This window comes from Aulonocara sp. 'chitande type north' Nkhata Bay, linkage group LG22 (genome assembly GCF_057382095.1).
Source record: "Aulonocara sp. 'chitande type north' Nkhata Bay isolate Kocher_YH1m ecotype deep benthic linkage group LG22, A_spYH_male_GT1.1, whole genome shotgun sequence".
NCBI lineage: Eukaryota > Metazoa > Chordata > Actinopteri > Cichliformes > Cichlidae > Aulonocara > Aulonocara sp. 'chitande type north' Nkhata Bay.
This window is the reverse complement of record NC_141364.1, coordinates 6,312,343-6,335,804: the sequence shown is the minus strand read 5'-3', so window position 1 is coordinate 6,335,804 and position 23,462 is coordinate 6,312,343. Positions and strand designations below refer to the sequence as shown.

Below are 23,462 nucleotides of genomic sequence, written 5' to 3'. Positions count from 1 at the left end.
TTCAAAGTGCTTTACAGAGACATTAGAAACAAAAACAAATAAAAAGCATGATTTAAAATTGATTAAAACAAGCAAATAAACTAACTAACTAATTAACAAACAAACAAACAAAACAGTATATAAAATCAAAACAGATAAAATCAGAACAGTAGATAAAATCAGTAGTTAAATGTAAGTTTTGAAATTTAAGCTTAAAAGTGTGGATTTGGTGCTTTATTCAAATGCAGCTGAGAACAGGTGAGTCTTCAACCTGGATTTAAATAAACTGAGTGTTTCAGCTGATCTGAGGCTTTCTGGGAGTTTGTTCCAGATATAAGGAGCATAAAAGCTGAATGCAGCTTCTCCGTGTCTGGTTCTGACTCTGGGAACTGATAAAAGACCGGATCCAGATGACCTGAGGGATCTGGAAGGTTCATACTGGGTCAGGAGGTCATTGATGTATTTTGGTCCTAAACCATTCAGAGCTTTATAGACCAGCATCAGAACTTTAAAGTCTATCCTCTGACGGACAGGCAGCCAGTGTAAAGTAGTTTATTATTATATTTTATTTTGTATCCATCAAGGACTGTGAATGAGCTGCAGTCTCACCCACTTCCAGGATGGAAACATTTATCTTTTCACACACTTTCCTTGGCTGTACAATGATACAGCCTTAATCTACCTTATGCATCTCTCTTTTTTATAGAAAAGGTCTTCATATAAATGATTTCCTTTTATTTATTTCATACAATCTGGGCATGATGGGTCATAAATGCACTGATATTTGCAGCCACGGCCACTATCTCTATGTGACATAAAAAGGGGATCGGTTAGATGCTGTTTTGTCACATGTCCTGAGGCTGATTTCACAATTATAGTGTTTTTTGAAAATGTTACATTTGGGACTTCTACAGTTAAAACAGTTTTACAAGCTCCTGTGTCTCAAAACATTTTTTAACGGCACACCGTTCACATATATTACAACTGTTGGTTTGGCTTCTGACCCTAGCAGCAGTTGTTCTATATTGTAAACTTCCGCTTCATCTGTTTCACTTCCTTCCTCTCGTACTAGTCATTCATCACGTCTTCTACGTCTGTCATCATCACTTTGAAAAGATGCCATTCTGCTAGACGTTTTGCTTTTTTCTTCTGACTTTTTTCCACATATAGCTCTTTTTGCAAAGCGGTTTTTAAAGCATTTATTGAATCAGGGGTGCATTTGCCTTGCCAAGCTGGACAATATATTTTATGTAGATTTCTCCACCTTTTTGCACTGACTATTCCTGCATTTGAACAGTTTTTTTTTCTAACCACTCTTCATCTGCTGTTAATTTTACTTTAGTTTTAGAGTTACCCATTTTGAACTAATTACGTCAGAACTGTGACACCTTCTCTGGCACAAAGGAGGGGGCAGGTGATCAATAACAGGCTTCTACTCACCCACTATTTGAGAGAGTGGTTATTGATTTTACGTGATGACGCACAACCTTAGATTCCCACTCCAACCAGTTCGTGAGTGTACACAGGAAAACAGTTTGAGGAGCGGTTCGACCGCGTATTGGGTCGTAAATGACAACTCACTCCTCTTTGTTGACACAAACAGAGCGCGCTTTTATAATTTTTATTGAGATTTTCCGTATTTTTATTGTGCAACCTTCTACCTGTTCCGTTGCAGCCACTCCCAGAGCGACCGGAACTCGTTCCGTTACAGCTGCTTTCCCAAAGCAACCGGAACTTTTAATAGCGATTTCTAGAATTTCGCTCTTGCCTGTTGTCTCTTAAGTCCCTCTGCCTGTTCCGTTCAGCTGCTTCCCAGAGCAACCGGAACTTTTAATAGCGATTTCTCCTAGTCCCCTTATGGACTGAGAATTTCGCTCTTGGACTGAGATCTGTCGGCGCTAACCAGGTTTACACACTATTTTAAAGGAAAATCTCAATATCAACGTATTTTAGCGCTAGATGGAATGCAGTGTTTCATATTCACCTTACTGTGGCGATGCGTTTTGAATTCGGTTCATCTGGTCCTGGCGCCGTGGGGCCTGTATAAGACGCTGACCGGAGATCGAATGGTCCCGGTTTTTCTCCTTTACTGTGCACAGGTTTTTTCCAGCGCAGGCAACACGACGTCAGGATCGATGAAGACCGTCTGTGGAAAACTAGACGTTAAAAATAACAGTTAGTTCTCCAGCTCGAAGGACCAATTAAATGTCAGGGGTTAAGACATTTGTTCACAAGTAAGAGAAATAAGACACTGCAGACCGACTCAGAGAGTTTAAGAACGTGCGCACGGGTGTGTGCCTCTCAGCAAAATCACTCACACCCCGAGCACAGGCTGCTTGCTTTATTTATAGGCCAAAATGGGTTACATAGCACTTCCTCTTTTAACGGAAAGGGGAGAGCTCAGGCATTGTCTCAGCTATCTAACCTCTGCACACAAACTGAAAAATAACGACACAGCAGTATATCGTGCTTATCTGACATCACAGACACTGAAGTAAAGAATGCATCATATATCATGTCTTGTCAAACATCTCAAACACTGAAGTAAGGAATGCATTGTGTTTTGTTTAACAATAGGCTTGGTTATGTGAAAATATATGAACACTTGATTATATTGTATTTCATAAAAATCCTCTATCACAACTCCTCACTGCAGGCATGTCATGTGCCTGCCTGCTTCAAGTCCTCTACCATAATCCCTGTCCCCAAGAAACCTAGGATCACTGGACTAAATGACTACAGACCCGTGGCTCTGACATCTGTGGTCATGAAGTCATTTGAGCGCCTAGTTCTCTCCCATCTCAAGACCCTCACGGCCCCCCTCCTGGACCCCCTGCAGTTTGCATATAGAGCCAACAGGTCGGTAGACGACGCCATCAACATGGCCCTACACTTCATCCTGCAGCATCTGGACTCCCCAGGAACCTACGCCAGGATCCTGTTTGTGGACTTCAGCTCTGCCTTCAACACCATCCTTCCAGACCATCTCCGAGGCAAGCTTTCCCAGATGAATGTGCCTGATCCCATCTGCCGGTGGATCACTGACTTCCTGACGGACAGGAAGCAGCATGTGTCTCGGACTCCCGGACCATCAGCACCGGCTCCCCTCAGGGCTGTGTTCTTTCTCCTCTGCTCTTCTCCCTGTACACCAACTGCTGCACCTCCACCCACCAGTCTGTCAAGCTAATCGAGTTTGCAGATGACACCACCGTTATTGGGCTCATCTCGGACGGGGATGAGTCTGCCTACAGGAGGGAGGTTGAACGTCTGGTGTCTTGGTGCAGCCACAACAACCTGGTGCTGAATGCCCAGAAGACAGTGGAGATTATTGTGGACTTCAGGAAGCACACAGCCCCACTCCCCCCCATCATCCTGACTGACACCCCATCCCCTCTGTGGACTCATTCCGCTTCCTGGGTACCACCATCACCCAGGACCTGAAGTGGGAGCCCACCATCACCTCCGTCATCAAGAAAGCCCAGCAGAGGATGTACTTCCTGAGGCAGCTGAAGAAATTCAACCTGCCAACACGGACGATGATGCAATTCTACACTGCAATCATCGAGTCCATCCTCACCTCCTCCATCACCGTGTGGTACGCTGGAGTCACTATCAGGGACAAACAGAGACTGCAGCGTGTTGTGCGCTCTGCTGAGAAGGTGATTGGCTGCAGACTCCCATCTCTGCAGGACCTGTACACCTCCAGGACATTGCGGCGTGCAGCTCGGATCTCAGCTGACCCTTCTCATCTTGGACACAGTCTGTTTGACCTGCTCCCCTCAGGCAGGAGGCTCCGGTCCATTCGCACCAGAACCTCTCGCCATAAGAACAGTTTCTTCCCCTCTGCTGTTGGACACATGAACAATAACCATATGACTGTTCCCGCCACTAACACATGACCCTACGCTGAGTTCACTGCATCATTCCATGTTTGGCACTGATCACCACCTGCACTCATGTATATATCTTTCTACGTAGCACTCTTAATTCTTATTCTCATGTATATATCTCATGTATATCTCATGCATATATCTTTCTACGTAGCACTTTTAATTCTTATTCTTACTTTTATTTTTTCATGTCTATTTAAGCGCAACTTATGACACTATGTTTGCACTGAAGCACCGCAGCAATTTCCTGATGTTGTAAACCTGCTCAACATTTGGCAATAAACCCCTTTCTGATTCTGATTTCTGATTCTGATTCTGAACTAGCTTTATAACCTTTGTAAACACCTCTTTGTATATCAAATTAGATTTAAATTTACTTCTACACTTTACATTATGATAACCAGTGGTGGTAATTAATTACATTAAATTACGCTGTTTTAGCAGTAAGGGTAACAAAATAATTGTTTACATAGTTAAAACGACATTACCTTTACCGAACGGTAAATGCAATGTATTCCTAACGTTGTTGAAGTAGGTCAACTGCGCTCTGTATGTGCGTAATGGAGGCTGAAGCATCAACCCAGCCAAAGTTTTTAAATCAGGGAACACTTTGCCAATTGAACTGATCAGAAGTCAGCACAACTTAAACGTTGTTTTTTTTCTGATCGGAGGACATTATCCTTGTCTGCGCTCATTCTCCATCAGTTATGCTGCAGCTACCGATCTGTCACTGCCAGTCTGTCAAAAGCAGTCAGGCTTCACGCATCAGTAACTCTTCAGTGCTCTATCATTGGTACATTCAGGTCTGAGATGATATTGGATCCCCTCATGGGATTGAAAAATATTGATTTTTTCACCTGTATTATGCGCATAAAGTTGAAAAGCTTTGCGCATCCGGACCAAGATTAGTATTAGTATTACTATAAAGCCCAGATCCCACACCTGTGCAATGTTCATGCTGTCTAATCAGCACCTCGACATGCCACACCTGTGAGGTGGGACGGATTATCTCGGCAAACCTGAAGTTCTCACTAACACAGATTTAGACAGATTTGTGAACAGTATTCGATAGTAATGGGTCCTTTGTGTTTGTAGAAAATGTTTCAGATCTTTAAGTTCAGCTCATGAAAAATGGGAGCAAAAACAAAAGTGTTGCGTTTATATTTTTGTTCAGTGTATATACAGTAGACAGCACTCAGCAATCTTCCAGTTTGTAGAACTGTTACTGTATGCTATATTGGAAATATTTGTTACTCTTCCTGTAGTAAAAAAAAGTATTAGAATGTTAAAATTAGTAATTTATTTTGGCACTAACCAGAAACACAGTAACAATGTGTACAGCAGGAACAGATGCACTTCTATGTTTAGTGTACGGATTCCTACCAGGTGAAGCACTGAAAATGTTATTTAAATATGTATATGTATTTTCAACTGGTGTTGTTTTGTGGTCTCATTCCCCAAGCAATTTGTTGCCTTATTTTGTCCCCAACACTCACTGCTGCTTCTGCAAAATCAGAGTGCTAAGTGCTGTCTACTACAGGTAACTCCACTTCAAAAAACCTGAACATTCCCTTTAGCTTACTATTTTAATTGGGGGGAGAAACTAAGAAAGCAATTACTGACCAGATGAAAAGGCTGCACATGAAAAAGGCACAACAGGCTACACTGTTAAGAGAACTTAACCACCCAGTCTATTGAACATTTACATTCATTCCTTCATGTTACTGTTAACTACACCCGTGTTTCTATGAACTGTTAGGGTGGAAAACCTAAAACGTGTAGGGCAGAGTGCCTTGAGGACCAAGGTTGGGTAACACTGACCTACACCACATCCATCACCCACATAGAGCTTGCGAGAATGCTGTTAAATTCACTGCGAAAGTCTGGATAGCTGTGATAACCAAGGGGCAGCTTTAGTACACATCCACATGTGTGGGCTTGTGGTCTGCGGAGGAAATCTGTAGTTTCTATGAACTCAATTAGTATGGCTTTATCCAACAGATTGGATCCTGTACAGAACTGCAGGAAAAGCTGAAGATAATTGAAATCAATTTCTCCAATGTACCTTTTCAGGTAAGGAGAAACTGTTGACTGGGCAGCTGTCATCTCCTCTGGAAAGATTAGAAGCTCCTTCACTGTTTTTACAGTCGCTTTTTTTTTCTGCTATGAAATGATGCAGTCCTTCTGGTGGGAGTAAACCAGCTACAGAACCCACAACGGGACGCCAGCACTTGATTACAAACATTGGGGCCTGAATAAGTACTTTGTGTCCTATCTGTGCCAAAACAGGGAGCAGTGTGTCCTTGGTAAGAACCTGCTTGCACTCATGTGCATCAAGTACTTCCAGCAATTCATCTATATCCACTGAATTGAAGTCATCCAAAGCCTTCAGGAGAACAGATCGCTCTTCTTGTGAGACGTACAAAAGAAAGGAATCTTTTAAACTACTGGTTGTCGAGCCGTACAATATCTCCTCCAGAAAGGGTATTGCAAGCTTCACTGGGAAGTAACCAACTTGTTTCCACCCTACAACAAACACTCTAGCTATAGCCTGCCATTCTTCACACTGAAAGTCATGCCGGATGAATGGGACTTTCACCTCAACTCCCAATGTGCAGCTGTCATAGAAATCCATCCAAAATTCTGTCAGGCAGTCCCGCAAAACACCACTTCCTTCCCCCTGTTCAAGCTCTCCATTTGGTAACAACATTTTGATATTGACCTCAGATGAAATAATGTTTGAGTCCTTAAAGGCACTGATCAAATCAGTAAGACAATGACCTCTTCTAACAGTTAGTATTACGGGACAAGATCGTGGTTCAGGGGGTGCTTGGTCAGGAATATTGGCCTCTCCTGTCAGCCCCGGTGAGAGAGACAATGTGTGATGAGGTGGATCAGACTCTTTTTCTGTAAACAGTGTTTAACAACTGCATCAGAATCTTCACTGTCACCTACATTTGGCAGACCATCCCATGGTAATGTGTCATTCAGTTTCAAATATCCACTTATGGAAGCTCCATCATTAATTACAAAGTTTGATGGTTCTGAATTTATGTTTTCCACCAACAGATCATCAGCGGCCTGATTAGGTTCATTGCCAGTGAGATCTATCACAGAGGGCTGGGTTATTGCATGATCGGCCTCTATGTCTTGGGGCTGCTGTTGTGTTTTCTTTCTGGTACACAGATAAAGTCGCAGAATTTTGACTTTACTTTGCTTATACAACTCATCAACTGTACTGGAAGCATCCACATGCATCTGTGAGCTCTCAATATGAGTTGAATAGTGTGAAAGACTTTTGGTTTTTTTTGAGGTGCCATTGGGGAAAAACAGATTTTCAGCCATAAGTTTGATATTTGACACTGTTTCATTTTTATCTACAAATAAATGCCTTGTTCCACTACCACTTACAGACTTCACCTGTTTGAACCCACCCTTCTCCTCATCAAAATCCATCCAGCCAACCTCAATTCGTCTCACTGTTCGTTTTGCATTTGTATTTTCTGCCCACTGAGACAATTTCTTTTTAGGAGGCATTCCCTCAGCTCCTGTCAGTCTCCTGTCAGGCCTTGAGAGTATAGATTCTTTCCTGGATGGTGACGTCCGTGACAGTGTTGCTTGTCTGCAGAAGGCCACAGTGGAGACTCTATCGCCAACTTTGGGGATGTACTTTGCCAGGTCATTGTCTGTCATTAAGGGAATGACAGTTTCATCAATCTGAAAAATATAAATAACAAATTAATAAAATTGTCAATATTAAAAAAACAATGAATACATACAACTGCATATTTTAGAGTTGTTTTTTGCTATCTACTTTTGATAACAGATACTTTTGGTAATGTGGTACACATTTGTCCAACATAAGATGAACAAAAATTACTTTTAAAATTACTCTTTAAACATATCACGTCATTAATTAATGTCACTGATTAAACAAAAATATGAAATTCAATAAATTTTTTTAGAATGTGCATAGTAAATTGTGGATTGCGGCTCTCCGTTCAAAAACAAACACACAGACACACACGCACGCACACAGCAACAGCTGCAGTGGCTTACATTCTCATCTTCAAGTTTCTTGATCACATCCCCCCATGGTTCTGCATCAAGAATAAAAACATAACACATAAGGTTGTAAATGAGTCTAAGTGTAAGAGATGAACAGGCTTGTCTTAAATTACTGTCCGGTGTATAAAATTGTGTGTGATGGCCTGGTGGCGCTGTTTTGGTACCTGCAGTGCTGGTTTCAATTGTTAATTATTTTTTTCTTTTAGAGGCTGTTTGCTAACCTTGGTAATGTTGTTTCTTACAGGCATCTTCTTACAATGTGTTGTGCATTTGTGTACAGTGCAGGGCATTTCTCCACCAACGGTTATCTTTACTCAGGCCACGGTTATTGAATTCTTTGTAACATAAACTAATTGAGCAAGCTAAGCTGTGTCTGTGGAGTCTTTCCTTTTGTTGCCAATGCTGAGCCAAGTTGGTAACATGAGCAAGTCACTGTTTACTGAAAAATATTCTTGTGACATGCTGATAGTAACAGCTTTTTATCGCACTGCTAATTTTTTATGCACTTTTATATTTCTAAAAATCTGTTGACATCTGCTGTATTGATTTTATCCTTCTTCCTGTTGGACATACACTGATGCTGTGATTCAAAAGAGAAATCATTCAAATACAGACACCATAGAGATGTAAACTAATGAACCATAATCACTGATGAAATCTCAACAAACAAAAATAACACTGAGATACATCCACTGTGGACAATACACTGTATCATTTAGCAATCCTTTTGTCATGATTTTTTCCACTGGAAAAACTTCTTTTGGTTTGTATTATAGTTAGTTTTAAGTAATTTTTATATTTGATTTCCCAGAGGTAATGTTGCCCTTTACATTTCAGTGCACTAAGTGAATATAAGAAACTAATCATGTCTTTCAATTTTACATTTTTTTACAATACTTTTAATATTAATATATATTATTAAAAATATATTAAATTATTATGCAGTGATCTTGTCAGTATTGAATGCATGAAACTTTCACATCTCAGACGACATCTTATAACCAAGTACACGATGCTGAAAGACAAACCAAATTTTTTTCTGAGGCAGCAAAAGTCAGCGTTTTACTTTTGTGCTGTAGCCAAAGCCATTCTCCCAAAAGCTGGTAAGTCACACACAACTGGCAAACAGCTGTGTCTACCATTAGTTAAAGAGTTAACATGCAGGGAGGAGGCTGCCAAACATTTGAACTTTGTGCCACTTTCCAACGACACAGTGTCACTGCTAATAGGAGCCATGGCCGATGATGTTAAAAACTGATTGATCATATTAAAAGTAGTTGCTATTTTTCTATTCAGCTGCATCATGCTAATAGCTAGCAGCTAAATGTCCTTATCACAGAGAATCTCTTTGATATTTAGGTGTACAGAGTTGTACTATCCTTCATAAACACAGCCAGACCCGCTTGTCTATTCTTCCCGCTGTCGTTGTTGTGTCAGCCTGAAGTTGATAAAAACTGTCCATGTTTATGTATGTGTCCAGAGTTACTATGGTAGCCACTTCTCACACAGGATAATTAAGCTGCTCTCTCTTCAAGCCCCCTGATGCTGGGTAAGGGACACCAAGTCATCAACTTTTTAGCAAAGGATCTCCCGTTCCCCATGATGATGGACGGGATGATGGGGCTCTAGCTTCTCCTCTGGTTACAGCGCCTGATGTTGTTGTGGTTCCCTTGTCTGTTTCTCCTCAGCTTGATGGGGAAATCAGGCGGCTCGGTGAGAGGCAGCACCACAGAACTCTCCAGCCTTTTTAATTCAAGGTGCTCCAAAGGCTTGGGGAACAGGGCTGCCTCCTCGATCTAAGTAGGACGATGGGGGTATTGACTGGGGTGTCTTTTGTGTCTCAGCTGCAGGGGAGAGGTGGAGTAGCTGGTTCAGGCACGATCTGATATCCTCGTGTTGGTGTTGTTCCCAGATCATCATACTAAATGTTGTTCCAGGATCAACATTGCAAGTGACCAATCAGAATGTTGTGACGTCATACTTTTGCGACTTCGGGAAAAACCGGCGTAAAACAAAAAACTGTACTTAAGCTGCGAGAAACCGCCTCTGTCCGCCGATCAACGGACCCTGACCCTAACCCTAACCCTTTAATAAACAGTAAGCAGAATTGATATTGTCCTTGCAACATTGGAATTTCATAAATGCACGAATGGCTTGGCACGCAAAAGAATAACGTCACAACAATGTGATTGGTCACTTGCAATGTTGAACCTGGAACAACATTTTCATGATGGTCTGGGAACAACACCAACACGAGGATATCAGATCATCCGCTGGTTAAGGGTGTGGTGTCAGGGCTGATCCACACAGCTGACCTCCATCATCTAATCATTATTTTTTTCTAAAGAAAATCAGAAAGATGTTTGATGAAGACTCCTCTTATGCTTCTTCCTGCTCCTTTTTGAACATGGACGTTATTTGGAGTTGTGGTTGCTCATTTTCCTTTTGTTTGCTTTGTTCTTTTCCTGTGAAAGGAACAGGAAGACGCCCTTATCCCACACGCACTGAACCTTTTTTTTTTTTTTTAAACTTTATTCACGTACTGAACCTAACGGGTTTCCGGTAACGGTACATCGAGAGTAAACAAGATCAACAGTTATTCTAACAGTAACTACAAGATGAGGACAGGATGACTTCTTTTTTTTTCTGTTTCATCTGCAGGTAATAAAACCTTTTGAATCTTTGAGCTCTAACAGCTTTTCACATCTGCAGCGCGTTTGCTTTAACGTTGTGTTAGTCTGACCTTTGTTAACTGAACTTCCTCACCCACATTCAGGAATAATAACCGAATCCTCTTCTTATAGATTTAAACGTAGTTTTTATTGCTAAGCTTGTCTCACAGTTGGTCTTTGCTCACACTTGAAATAACTAAAAAAATAACTACAGGAGTTATATTTTTCATACTTTTTGGATATTTTATTTATCTAATCTTATAAAATATTAAAATGATTGTTTCACAGTGAAACACTCGCTGATAAATCACTTCACTGGATCTGCTGGAGTCCCACACGTCACACAGTTTGTGGGTGTTGCTGTGGTTGATGGCGTTGAGGCAGTTTACTTGGAGTGGTACAAACGTGAGTGCTTTAACATTCAGCCAAGCGCCTACAGAGCGCGGATTATTAGTTTGAAACAGCAGTTCAACCATAGTGAAGGTTACGGTATGTGGTTATTTCTTCTTATATACCTTCTATCTGATTATTATAAACCATGAGATACACCTAAGGAAAACTATTTTGCTAGTTGTTAAAGATTTAAAGTTCTAATGTTGTGCTTCTCAGATGAGATCAGGAATGATCAGACTTTACTAATATCAACATCTCTTAGAAAGCATGACAAAACAATGCGTTTACAGAATTGTTCAAAATTTTAGTCTTTTAGATTAATATATGCATCATAGTTCAGTCTCTCTCTCTCTCGTTCCACGTTTTTGCATCTTACAAACTAGAAGTGGCTGTGAATATGAGGAAAGCACTGGAGAGAAGTCTGGCTTTTTGAAGTATGGCTTTATTGAACCGGATCTGAAGACACTGTCATGGGCTTCACCGAAGGCTGACGCTGCCAAACAGAGCTGGGATGCTGACAGTAATAAAACAAAGCTAAATGAAGTTTTCCTCACTGACATCTGTCCAGAGCGGCTGAAGGTGCTTTTGGACGGTGGGAACAGCTCCCTGCAGAGAACAGGTAGAATCACATGACCTCATGAATGCATTGGTGTTTATTTTATTTTGAGTTATCTTTCTAACAACACAGTTATCTTTTAAAGGACAAAGCTTTGAGGCTAATTTTGTATTTAATGATTTTGAAGGTGAATGAAAGAAGCTGTGTGCAAACACTGCTCTACTGCTACATATTATGGACAATTTATAGTTTCACATTTCTATCAGTAAGTTTGACACAAGACACAAATAAGGAAACAAATTTGTGGTGCACTGTTACTTATAGTGTTCTAATAATCAAGACCAGGTGACCAGCACACACAGCATTATGGACACTCGTGGTTTTCTCCAGTTTTAACATTATAACATATATTCTTTATAGTTCTACACTAAGTCTATGGATATAAATCCATTGGGTAGTTTTTATCCTTTATTTGTAGGTAAGGGGCCTCTCTGAAAAAGTGAGATATTCATAACTGATAATCAGTTATTTGCATGGGCAGCAAAATGTCAAGCTTCAACAAAAGAAACAAAAAAACAAACTCAAATGCAGACTTGAATTGAGAAAACAGGAGCTCAGATGAAAGCTGATCAGAACAAACTGCTGCCAAAAAAAGAATCTAGAAAAGAACAAAGACTATGGAGTCGACTACTGGGTCAAATCAAAGTCAAAACAGACAAACTGACAACTGTCAGAGGAAGAGACACGGCTGCATGCACACACAGAGCTGATTGGACACATGTGAAACCAGGGAGGAAAAGTAAAGCCATAAGAAGAAGAAGAAGCTCAGAACGAGTTGTGTCTTTGTGGATCCAGATAGAGTGTACAATAGATCATATGACAGATGGAAGCAGGCAGGAGTCTCTGTGGGTTGTGATATTTGCAAATAATGTTGTGATCTGTAGTGAGAGCAAGTGGAAGAGAGCCTGGAGAGGTGGAGGTGTGCTCTGAGGAAAAGAGGAATGAAAGTCTGTTAAAGCACGACAGAATATACACGTGTGAATGAGTGGGAGGCAGGTAGAAAGAGACAGAGTGGAGTGGGTGGAGACGAGTGTCAGGAGCATTCAGCAAGACTGAAAGAGAAGGTTTACAAACTGGCAGTGAGACATGCTATGAGGTATGGTTTGGAGACAGTGGCATTAACGAAAAGACAGGAGGCAGAGCTGAAGATGTTAAGATGTTCAGAATGGACAAAATTAAAAATGAATCCCTCAGAGGGGTAGCTCAGTTCAGGCAGGGCGGTTTGGAGATGAAGCTAAAGAGGCGAAGCTGAAATGGTTTGGACGTGTGCACCGGACGGATAGAGGATATTTTAAGATGAAGGATGTTAAATGTGAAGGTGCCAGGCCGAAGGAGAAGAGGAGCCTCATGGATGTAGTGAAGGACAAGCAGAGGGTTGGTGTGACAGAGAGGTGAGACTGAGGTAGATAATCTGCAGTTGTGCCCGTAAGGAGAGGAACTGAAAGAGTTCTTCAGCGTTTTCCAAACAGTGTATTCTCCAACTTTTCTTTTAGCTTCAGCTGCTGGTGGATGGATGGATTTACATGATTTTATATTAATGTTTGTGATTAAAAGAATGATTTTACATGAACTGAACCCATGTGTTTTCATTTAGTGCATTCATGAGTTCAACATTTCCATTCGTGCAGTAGTTACTGATAATATATCTGTGTTTCTAAAGTTGCATTTAGTTTAGATTGTGCCATGATGCATCCGTATCCAGCTGCTAATAAGCTGGTGACACTCACTCTGTTTTGAATTACAGATTTAGTTTTGATTTTCACATCTTCACAGTTCATGTCAGTTATTTTCTACTGCTGCAGCCATGTTTTTCATCTAACACTTGTTTCGCTGGCAGTGTTTCTTTTTCTCTTTATTGAATTTCTTGTTTATTCTCATCTTCTTTCTTTACCTGTTTTTCCTTTCTCATTATTATTTCTTTCATCCATTCTCACTCTCTGACTTTCCCACCCTCCCACTCTCCAGTTCCTCCTTCAGTGTCTCTCCTCCAGAGGACTTTCTCCTCTCCAGTCAGCTGCCACGCTACAGGTTTCTACCCAGACAGAGCCGTGATGTTCTGGAGGAAAGATGGAAAGGAGATCGATGAAGTTGTGCCCCACAGAGAGATCCTCCCCAACAATGATGGGACCTTCCAGATGAGTGTTGATCTGAATGTTTTATCAGTTCGACCAGAAGACTGGAGCAGATACGAGTGTGTGTTTCAGGTCTCTGATTTCAAGAAGAACATTCTCACCAAAGTTTTTGTTTGGAATCCAAGAATTGCAGCTGTTACTACTGAATAACTAATGGAGATTCTAATAGACAAGAAGAAACAAATTCAGTGCTTGTATATATAAAGTTATAACTGTTTTTTTATTCCAAAACTGCAAGATATCAATGTTATTAGTATTCTTAAAACGAATCCAGTTTAAATTTCAGGTTCACAGTTTATACCAGGGGTGTCAAACTTATGACCCGTGAAACCAAACAAGCAGGAAAGATAAAGAAGAGATTAGCATGAAAACAACAAGACAGGGGTGGTTGTTACAAGGATAAGTGGAAAAGAATGGATGGATGTATTTCAATTAGTTCAATTAGTCAGTATTGTATAAAGAAATAACAAGTACTATTGTTGGGAAGCCTATCAGTGACACCTTGTGAAGTTAATCACAATCACTCGTTGCTCTTCCAGTTTAAGCAACACAGCAGCCAATTTAACTAGTGATTCTGAGCCTTACAGTGCACTGGACATTTCCTTCTGTGTGGTGGCCAGCATTGTTATGCTAGTCTAGGCAGTTTAATGAACATTCTTGTGTCTTTCTGAAGGTGTTATTAATTATTCACATTTACAAATTCTGTTTGCGTTGTTGTCTAATTATTGTTGTCCCACCGGGAGGAGAAACTTGGGTCCAAAATGGGATCCTATTGGTGGCTCAGCTTGTTAATAAAGAGGGACAATTACTTACATACAACAAATTCCTTGTGTAACCGGTTTCTGCTTCATCCCGCTGCAACAGTTCGGCCCAAACAGACTCCTCGACTCTGCGTTGTGTTGTGTTTTTTAAAAAGACAAGGAGTCTCTTATCGATCGTTGCCACTTTATTGCCTGAATGGAAACAATGGTGTATTATCAGTGCACAGGCTCGCCACACACCACTCCGCACAGCACATTACGGCAGAACATCTCATTACATAGCTTGTACTCACTACAGCCTGTACATACTTAGTTATAGAATATTCACAACATACTTCATACCGTGTACATTATAACATACCATAATAGACCCATTTCTGTAATATACTTACATATCTATACTATTGCTAATATATATTGTAATATATCTATATCACTAAAGCACTTCTGGATGGATGCAAACTGCATTTCGTTGCCCTGTACCTGTGCATGTGCAATGACAATAAAGTTGAATTCTATTCTATTCTATTCTATTCATTAGCATTCCGCTTTAGCATACAGTTTTACACAATAATAAACAAATGAAAAGTACATAAAACTGATGCTGGACATGTGTCCACTAAGCACTTATTAGACTCGGTGCCCATCAGCTAATCAAACATGTTTTATGTGCCTGTACTACTTAGCTATATCGTGTGCGGAACAATACAACTCACCTCTCGTATGGCTACGGCAGACTGGCAGCGATTACTGCAGCCAGCCACACCGAGAGGGGGGGGGCGCTGTTTCCCCATTACACTGACATTTGTGGCAAGTGGAATAATACCACATAAACACTGTTACACTTGCACAGTCAGTGGAATTCTCAGTGGTGCTTGGTGTCATTTCCTCAGGTACTTTAATGTTATATTAAAACACTGACAGCTCAATATCTACCTCAGTCGCTCTCCCCGATCCAGCTGAGTCAGCAGTGGGAAAAATCTGCTTTTCCCAGGAACAATAAGAGAATATGTAGTTTATTCCAAGAAGATATAGTTTCTCTCCCGTATATAATATCGTACTGAAATCGATATGTTCCGGATATCAACTGGAAGACAGTCTGGATGATCCCCCATAAATATCTAACTGTAAATAAGGTGAAGGAAGTTTAATTTAAAACTCTTCATAAATGTTATCCAGCCAGTCACCACATTGTAAAATTTAAAAGAGACATAAATAATAATTGCACTTTCAGTGGGGATCATCCAGAAACTGTGACACATCTTTTTTGGTACTGTTCTTCTAGACAGAGATTCTGGAAGGAATTTAGCAGGTTTGTTTTTGTCCATATTTTAAGGGAGTTTACGATGGGAAAATGTTTTATTCTGTTTCTTTAAGTTGCCCAAGAAGAGCGATAAATGTTTTTTTTAATAAATTTGTTAATACTTTTAGCTAAATGTTTTATCCATAAATGTAAGTTTTATGATAAAATATCATATTGCTGTCATTTTCTAAAGGATGTGGAATTGTACATAAAATCAATATCAGACTCCACCAACTAAAAGGCCCTCAAAACAATACAAATATGTGAATTTTTGCATGTATTCATATAATTATTTCTTTACCCCTGGTTTTGTGCGTTCATGTCCTTTTCTTTTGTATACTTCATCTGTTTGTATGTTTTGTACTCATTGTTTGTTCAATAAAGTTCATTAAAAAAAATCCCACTGACAGTGTATACAAAGTTTGACCATGGTTCAGAGGTTGCTCAGCAGAGAGTGATTTAACCCTTTCATGCATGAATTATGACAACCTTAATTTTTTTCATAAATATTTTTATTCATCATTAGGCATGAAAAAAAGATTTTTGAACTTGATTTTTTTTAAACATGTACTTTTCATGTTTTTACATGTCCACTTAAATGGACAACAAACGTTTTGACTTATGATTTTGACAAACGAATGAATAATATACACTGTGTTGTGTTTATGTGCAAGTATACCATCAACACTGATACAAATACAAGAAAACAGCCTATGAATAGCTGTCCACTGTAGTGACCACTATGCGTGAAAGGGTTAAAATTGTGCTGATCAACGAGAGTGAAATGGACAAGAGCATCTGGCTGCAGCCACTGTGGAGCTCCACAGTAACCGGAAACACGTGACCTCCATACTTTCCGTAAACACGTAACTTTGGTTAAATCGACTTTGACAGCGAAAACTAAATTGCGTTTTTGTTACTATTGATGCTGCTGAGAAAAAAAGTGGTTTTAAGTGGGGGTGTTTTTTTTAACACTCTGGGTTTGTTAAAAAAAATTCACCATCCCCTAAATTGTTCGTGGCCAAAAGTGACACTTGCTGTTTCGCTGATTTTTTTTATTTTACAGTACATCGCGTTGTGCGTTCTGATTGCTGTAGACCATTGTCAATCAATCTAGTCCAGTGTCTCCTGTACAGGAGCGGTCCCTAATAGGCCCACGGACCGGGACCGGTCCGTGAGTCTTTTGGTACCGTTCCGCGAGAGTTGATCCTCCGGTGTGAAATGTATGGTTGTAGTTGTGTGTCTTATTTTGAAAGAACTATTTACGCGTTACCATAGCGACCAGAGAGCATTAAAAAGCAGAGAGGAGGATGTCACTGTCGTTGTTGTTGGCGCACAGCTCAAGTCACGTTTATTATTATATTTACAAAATACCACAGTTTCTTCTTTTTTATTCTTTTGTTGTATTTATCCGCGACACCTTAAAGGTCGTTCCCTGAAAATATTGTCTGACATTAAAGTGGTCTGTGGTGCAAAAAGGTTGGGGACTCCTGCTGTAGCCTACAGTACAGAATGCGTTTAGCTTGTCAAATTTACATAAATCTTCGATCGCTAGCAGTGTAACTCTGAAGTGCTGTACTGTATGTTTGGAAGTTTTCTCCCAAACAAACACAACAATGCCGACGAAACGTTTTGCACCCTCAAATGCACCTTTAGGTTTCATTCCATAATACTGGACTTATGTTTCTAAGAAGGTTTGAACTCTAAGAGTGTTTGAACAAAAGAGAAAAGTGTGAAAATGTTCATGCCTGTCTGAGAAAAGTGTATAAAGCATGTAGTGAGGGGTTTTACAGTCTTAACATCTGTAATAATTGTAAAAAATAAAGTTGGCTATGGATTTCACCTACCGCGGGTTATTTTTTGAACGTAACACCAGCGATAAACGAGGCACCGCTGTATTATTAATAGTAGAGTCTGGGACATCTAATTGATTAACATCAACATTGATTATTATGCACTATTATTTTTGTTCAAGGAGAGCCAAAAATATAAAACTCTCTCAGCTTGTTTGTTGCCAAAAATGGCCACTTTTTGTGTATGTTCACAAAATGCTCTAAAATGTATATTTCTTAAAACATTTTTCTACTTTTACCGACGTGACTCTTTAAAATAGCACCAGTCCTTTTCATCAAAATCAAAATTGTATCTAAATTTTTTACTCTTTATAGCCAATTAGGTTATATATTACCATTAACTTTTCAGATAAAACGGTGATAAAGTCCTAATGTTTTCATGAAACTTACTTTTTTCCCCCATCTGAGCATCGGGGAAAAGGCTGTCTTGCAATTGTTGAGGTCACTAGTGTGTGCCCCATTTCTTCCGGGATCACTCTCTTTATAGGTTTTAGTGGACTCCTAGTACTGCGAAGTGGTTTCATGGTACAAAGGGATTGTATTCCAAGATCTGGGAGACTGTAGAAATGAGCAGTGATGCCCATCCTACCATCTTTCCAGAAAAATAAGTGATCTGGAAGCTGTTAGGCTGACTTACAGCAGCAGCACTTTCTGCACCTGCATAAACTCCAGGACACATTTACTAACGGTGTTTGTTGCTGTATGTGCTGCAGCTTTGAATTTTTTAATAATATATATTTTGTTAATATTTTGGCTATGGTGTCTTGTTATGAAATGTACAAGAGTAAAAGTGTTTTTAGCAGGTGCTTCAAAGCTAAGTTTGACTGGGAAACTCAAAGCTCAATTGGTTGTATCAACAGAAATTCACTGCAGCCTTTGTAATATTTCATGCGTCATAATTTATTCTACTCTATCTTGCAAATACATATTTGTGTGGCAATGTCATGCACAACACACACAACTATTAGATCCTTAAGATCAAACCCGTGTCATTGTTTTGGTCCACTGCAGTGCAGTAGTCAAAAAAAAAGAATAAGTGAAGTGTCCACAAATGGCCAGGATAGAGCCCAGAGTGTTAATGTTTAAAATGTATAAAAATATTATTGATTACAATTCTTTACTGTTAATATCAACAATAAGCTTTTTATTTTGAAAATACAAGTTTAAAAAAAATGCTGTTACATTTACATTTAATGCTGTTTCACTGTAATCATTTATTATAAGTATGGACACAGAATAAAGTGAACAACATTTTGAAATAAGTTTAATTGGAATTTTGTACTACGCAAAAAGCAAAACAAAAAAACCCCAAAAACAACATATTAAACAAACAAACAAACACAGCCAGTGCCTTCATTTGTCCATTACATGTCAGACATAGCACTGACCCTTAGCCCCCGCTCATCAGCACATGCTTTCAAAAAGAGCTCCATGTCCTCTGCAAACTGAAAAACAAAGAGGAACAAGTCCCTTGCTCCAGTGTCTTCTTCCTCTGACATGTCTCTTAAGACCCTCTGCTGGTCCCCTTGATTTAAGGACAGATATTTGGGCATTGTTACATGTCCACGGAAAAGTGCCTTATTTTGGACAGCCCAGTGCACAGCAGGACGCAGATCTTCAACAACTGCTGGCTCCTGTGTCAGGCAAATGGGGATGAAAACATAGTTATTTCTCTGTTGCAGAACAGTTTTTTAACAGTTATTCAAATGTCACTAACCATGTAATTACACTACTGTTTAAAGTGAATACTGACCTGACTGACTTCCTGGAACTTGCGCTTTTTCAGTCTGAAAATGGGCACGTGTTGTCCTTCAAGCACAGCTTTGGCTTCCTCTCTCCAGTGTGCAAATAGCTTGCCAGAGCTACGAAGAGTAAGGCCACAGTGAGGGCATGTCATTTTCATGGACTTTCCATCAGCTGCAGTTTTATTGAACACAGAGGGTAGAGCATATGAATGTTCTAACAAAGACTCAGAAACCGCCCACAGAAGCCGTTAATCCAGCTCTCTTACTTAAACCAGGCCCAGGAAAAAGCATATCTGTGTGTTTCTCTGCCGTGGAGCACGATGAAAAAACATTAAAATACGAAGGAATGTTGTTGTAACGCAAAAAAAGTGGCAACATGATCATTGTAAGAAAACTAGACGATTCCTAGAATTATGAAATCACTAACGGCAAATTTATTTAAGAAAGACTTAACCAACCTTTGCGATCAACTTGCAAGACTTCCACGGTATCCATGCATGTTTACGGCTACTGTGGAGGTCACGTGCTTCCGGCTACTGTGGAGGTCACGTGTTTCCGGTTAGTGTGGAGGTCACGTTTATCCGGTTACTGTGGAGCTCCACAGTGGCTGCAGCCAGACCCTTCTCTCTGTGGGCGAGAAGAAGCAAAAAACACATTTTGCATTAGAGTATGATTTATTGTTGGCGTCAGAGATGCAAAATAACGAATACTTCAATACTGTACTTAAGTAGAATTTTCTGGTATCTTTACTTTACTGCTGTACTTTTTTGTGCCTACTGTATACTTCTTTATACTTCTCACATTGTAACTGTATCTGTACTTTGTAATCCGTACATTTGTAAATCAGCACGCGTGCTTTGGACGCAAGATTACTTCAAAATTTTGTACATAAATTATATTTTAGACCCTGTACTTCTTACTTCCACTTGACTAAAAAGTCGAGTCGGTGTTTTTTAAACAGAGGTATCTAAACTGTAGTAAGGAACGTGTGTACTTGTGACACCTTTGGTTAGCGCCAACACTGTAAATTTCGTCACAAACAGATTTATATATTTATCAATACTTCTATTCGTCATTCTTTTCTGTACAGCTTTTTTATTGCCCAGATTTTAGTTAGCCCCTGTTCAATTGACTGTTATATGTCAATAGAAACATATCTCACAGATTAAAGTGTCTTTTAAAATATTTGGGTTTTTTTTTTCAAGAATTTTCTTCCCAAATCTATTACATGCCAACTGTAAATTGTTATTTCTGCTAAAACCTTAACTTAAATGTGTATATGGTGTTTATCTGTTTCTCTCTGTGTTTTAGATGCACATATCAATCCGGAATTCGGGCTTAAAGCCAGAACTGCAGGAATGCAACACGTGTTGCAGAGGACTCTTTCACTGCCCTCTGTGCCCCACTTTCAGCCCTACTGTCAGGGCAAAGATTAAGGAGCATCTAAGTGTGCATATAAAAAATGCTTTGCCTTTCAAAGGTATGTTTGTATTAAATATACTTTATAGTTATAAATATGCACTTTTTTAAGCACTTCTGCAGTATCTTTGTTGACATAAAAGTTGCTGTTGATATTGTACAGTTCAGTGCATTCATCTGCAACAAAAATAGTGTTTTTATAAAATATATTTTTATTTACTTTTCACCACTTTTCTTGACATAACTTTTGTGATCCATACCATTTTGCTTTCATTATTGAGGTTGGCTTGGATGTTTTTGTTAACATGTACAATCTGATTGTTAGACAAATTGATTGCATTCTATACAACTACATTTAAATTACATCTGTTTGTTTGTTTGTTTTTTTCTCTTATAGATAAAATGAGATGCCGGTGCAGGCAGCCTTGTAGGACAACAGGACACTTTCACTGCCCTGTCTGTAAGATTACAATCATACGGCGTGGGGATATGGCAAGGCATTTATTGTCTTGTCAGCATTCTTCAATGCCAAGTCAGCCACCATTATCAGGACTGCTCCCCGCTGAACTCTTCGAGGAGCCCCATCTCCTCCCCAAGGTTTTGTCTTCGGTTTCTGAGTCTTTGTTAGAACATTCATATGCTCTACCCTCTGTGTTCAATAAAACTGCAGCTGACGGAAAGTCCATGAAAATGACATGCCCTCACTGTGGCCTTACTCTTCGTAGCTCTGGCAAGCTATTTGCACACTGGAGAGAGGAAGCCAAAGCTGTGCTTGAAGGACAACACGTGCCCATTTTCAGACTGAAAAAGCGCAAGTTCCAGGAAGTCAGTCAGGTCAGTATTCACTTTAAACAGTAGTGTAATTACATGGTTAGTGACATTTGAATAACTGTTAAAAAACTGTTCTGCAACAGAGAAATAACTATGTTTTCATCCCCATTTGCCTGACACAGGAGCCAGCAGTTGTTGAAGATCTGCGTCCTGCTGTGCACTGGGCTGTCCAAAATAAGGCACTTTTCCGTGGACATGTAACAATGCCCAAATATCTGTCCTTAAATCAAGGGGACCAGCAGAGGGTCTTAAGAGACATGTCAGAGGAAGAAGACACTGGAGCAAGGGACTTGTTCCTCTTTGTTTTTCAGTTTGCAGAGGACATGGAGCTCTTTTTGAAAGCATGTGCTGATGAGCAGGGGCTAAGGGTCAGTGCTATGTCTGACATGTAATGGACAAATGAAGGCACTGGCTGTGTTTGTTTGTTTGTTTAATATGTTGTTTTTGGGGTTTTTTTGTTTTGCTTTTTGCGTAGTACAAAATTCCAATTAAACTTATTTCAAAATGTTGTTCACTTTATTCTGTGTCCATACTTATAATAAATGATTACAGTGAAACAGCATTAAATGTAAATGTAACAGCATTTTTTTTAAACTTGTATTTTCAAAATAAAAAGCTTATTGTTGATATTAACAGTAAAGAATTGTAATCAATAATATTTTATACATTTTAAACATTAACACTCTGGGCTCTATCCTGGCCATTTGTGGACACTTCACTTATTCTTTTTTTTTGACTACTGCACTGCAGTGGACCAAAACAATGACACGGGTTTGATCTTAAGGATCTAATAGTTGTGTGTGTTGTGCATGACATTGCCACATAAATATGTATTTGCAAGATAGAGTAGAATAAATTATGACGCATGAAATATTACAAAGGCTGCAGTGAATTTCTGTTGATACAACCAATTGAGCTTTGAGTTTCCCAGTCAAACTTAGCTTTGAAGCACCTGCTAAAAACACTTTTACTCTTGTACATTTCATAACAAGACACCATAGCCAAAATATTGACAAAATATATATTATTAAAAAATTCAAAGCTGCAGCACATACAGCAACAAACACCGTTAGTAAATGTGTCCTGGAGTTTATGCAGGTGCAGAAAGTGCTGCTGCTGTAAGTCAGCCTAACAGCTTCCAGATCACTTATTTTTCTGGAAAGATGGTAGGATGGGCATCACTGCTCATTTCTACAGTCTCCCAGATCTTGGAATACAATCCCTTTGTACCATGAAACCACTTCGCAGTACTAGGAGTCCACTAAAACCTATAAAGAGAGTGATCCTGGAAGAAATGGGGCACACACTAGTGATCTCAACAATTGCAAGACAGCCTTTTCCCCGATGCTCAGATGGGGGAAAAAAGTAAGTTTCATGAAAACATTAGGACTTTATCACTGTTTTATCTGAAAAGTTAATGGTAATATATAACCTAACTGGCTATAAAGAGTAAAAACTTTAGATACAATTTTGATTTTGGTGGTGCTATTTTAAAGAGTCACGTCGGTAAAAGTAGAAAAATGTTTTAAGAAATATACATTTTAGAGCATTTTGTGAACATACACAAAAAGTGGCCATTTTTGGCAACAAACAAGCTGAGAGAGAGTTTTATATTTTTGGCTCTCCTTGAACAAAAATAATAGTGCATAATAATCAATGTTGATGTTAATCAATTAGATGTCCCAGACTCTACTATTAATAATACAGCGGTGCCTCGTTTATCGCTGGTGTTACGTTCAAAAAATAACCCGCGGTAGGTGAAATCCATAGCCAACTTTATTTTTTACAATTATTACAGAT

The 23,462-nt window shown here is 39.5% G+C and overlaps 1 protein-coding gene and 1 pseudogene across 1 annotated transcript; one reads left to right on the top strand and one right to left on the bottom strand.

Annotated features, from left to right (window-relative positions):
* Window positions 1–5,588: 5,588 nt before the first annotated feature.
* LOC147303346 (uncharacterized) lies at window positions 5,589–7,562 on the bottom strand (annotated as a pseudogene).
* A 3,764-nt stretch (window positions 7,563–11,326) lies between these two features.
* LOC147303345 (hereditary hemochromatosis protein homolog) lies at window positions 11,327–14,599 on the top strand. The gene is made up of 2 exons (XM_086281249.1): window positions 11,327–11,621; window positions 13,584–14,599. Exons 1-2 carry the CDS (start codon window positions 11,327–11,329, stop codon window positions 13,898–13,900), a joined length of 612 nt encoding a protein of 203 aa, XP_086137375.1. The 3' UTR covers window positions 13,901–14,599.
* The last annotated feature ends 8,863 nt before the right edge of the window (window positions 14,600–23,462 follow it).

What these genes read in the sequence shown, in the direction of transcription:
- LOC147303345 (XM_086281249.1), top strand. Translation starts at nt 11,327, where the DNA reads ATGCATCATAGTTCAGTCTCTCTCTCTCTCGTTCCACGTTTTTGCATC. An exon ending in CAGCTCCCTGCAGAGAACAG is followed by an intron (nt 11,622 to 13,583) that starts GTAGAATCACAT and finishes CCCACTCTCCAG; the next exon opens with TTCCTCCTTCAGTGTCTCTC.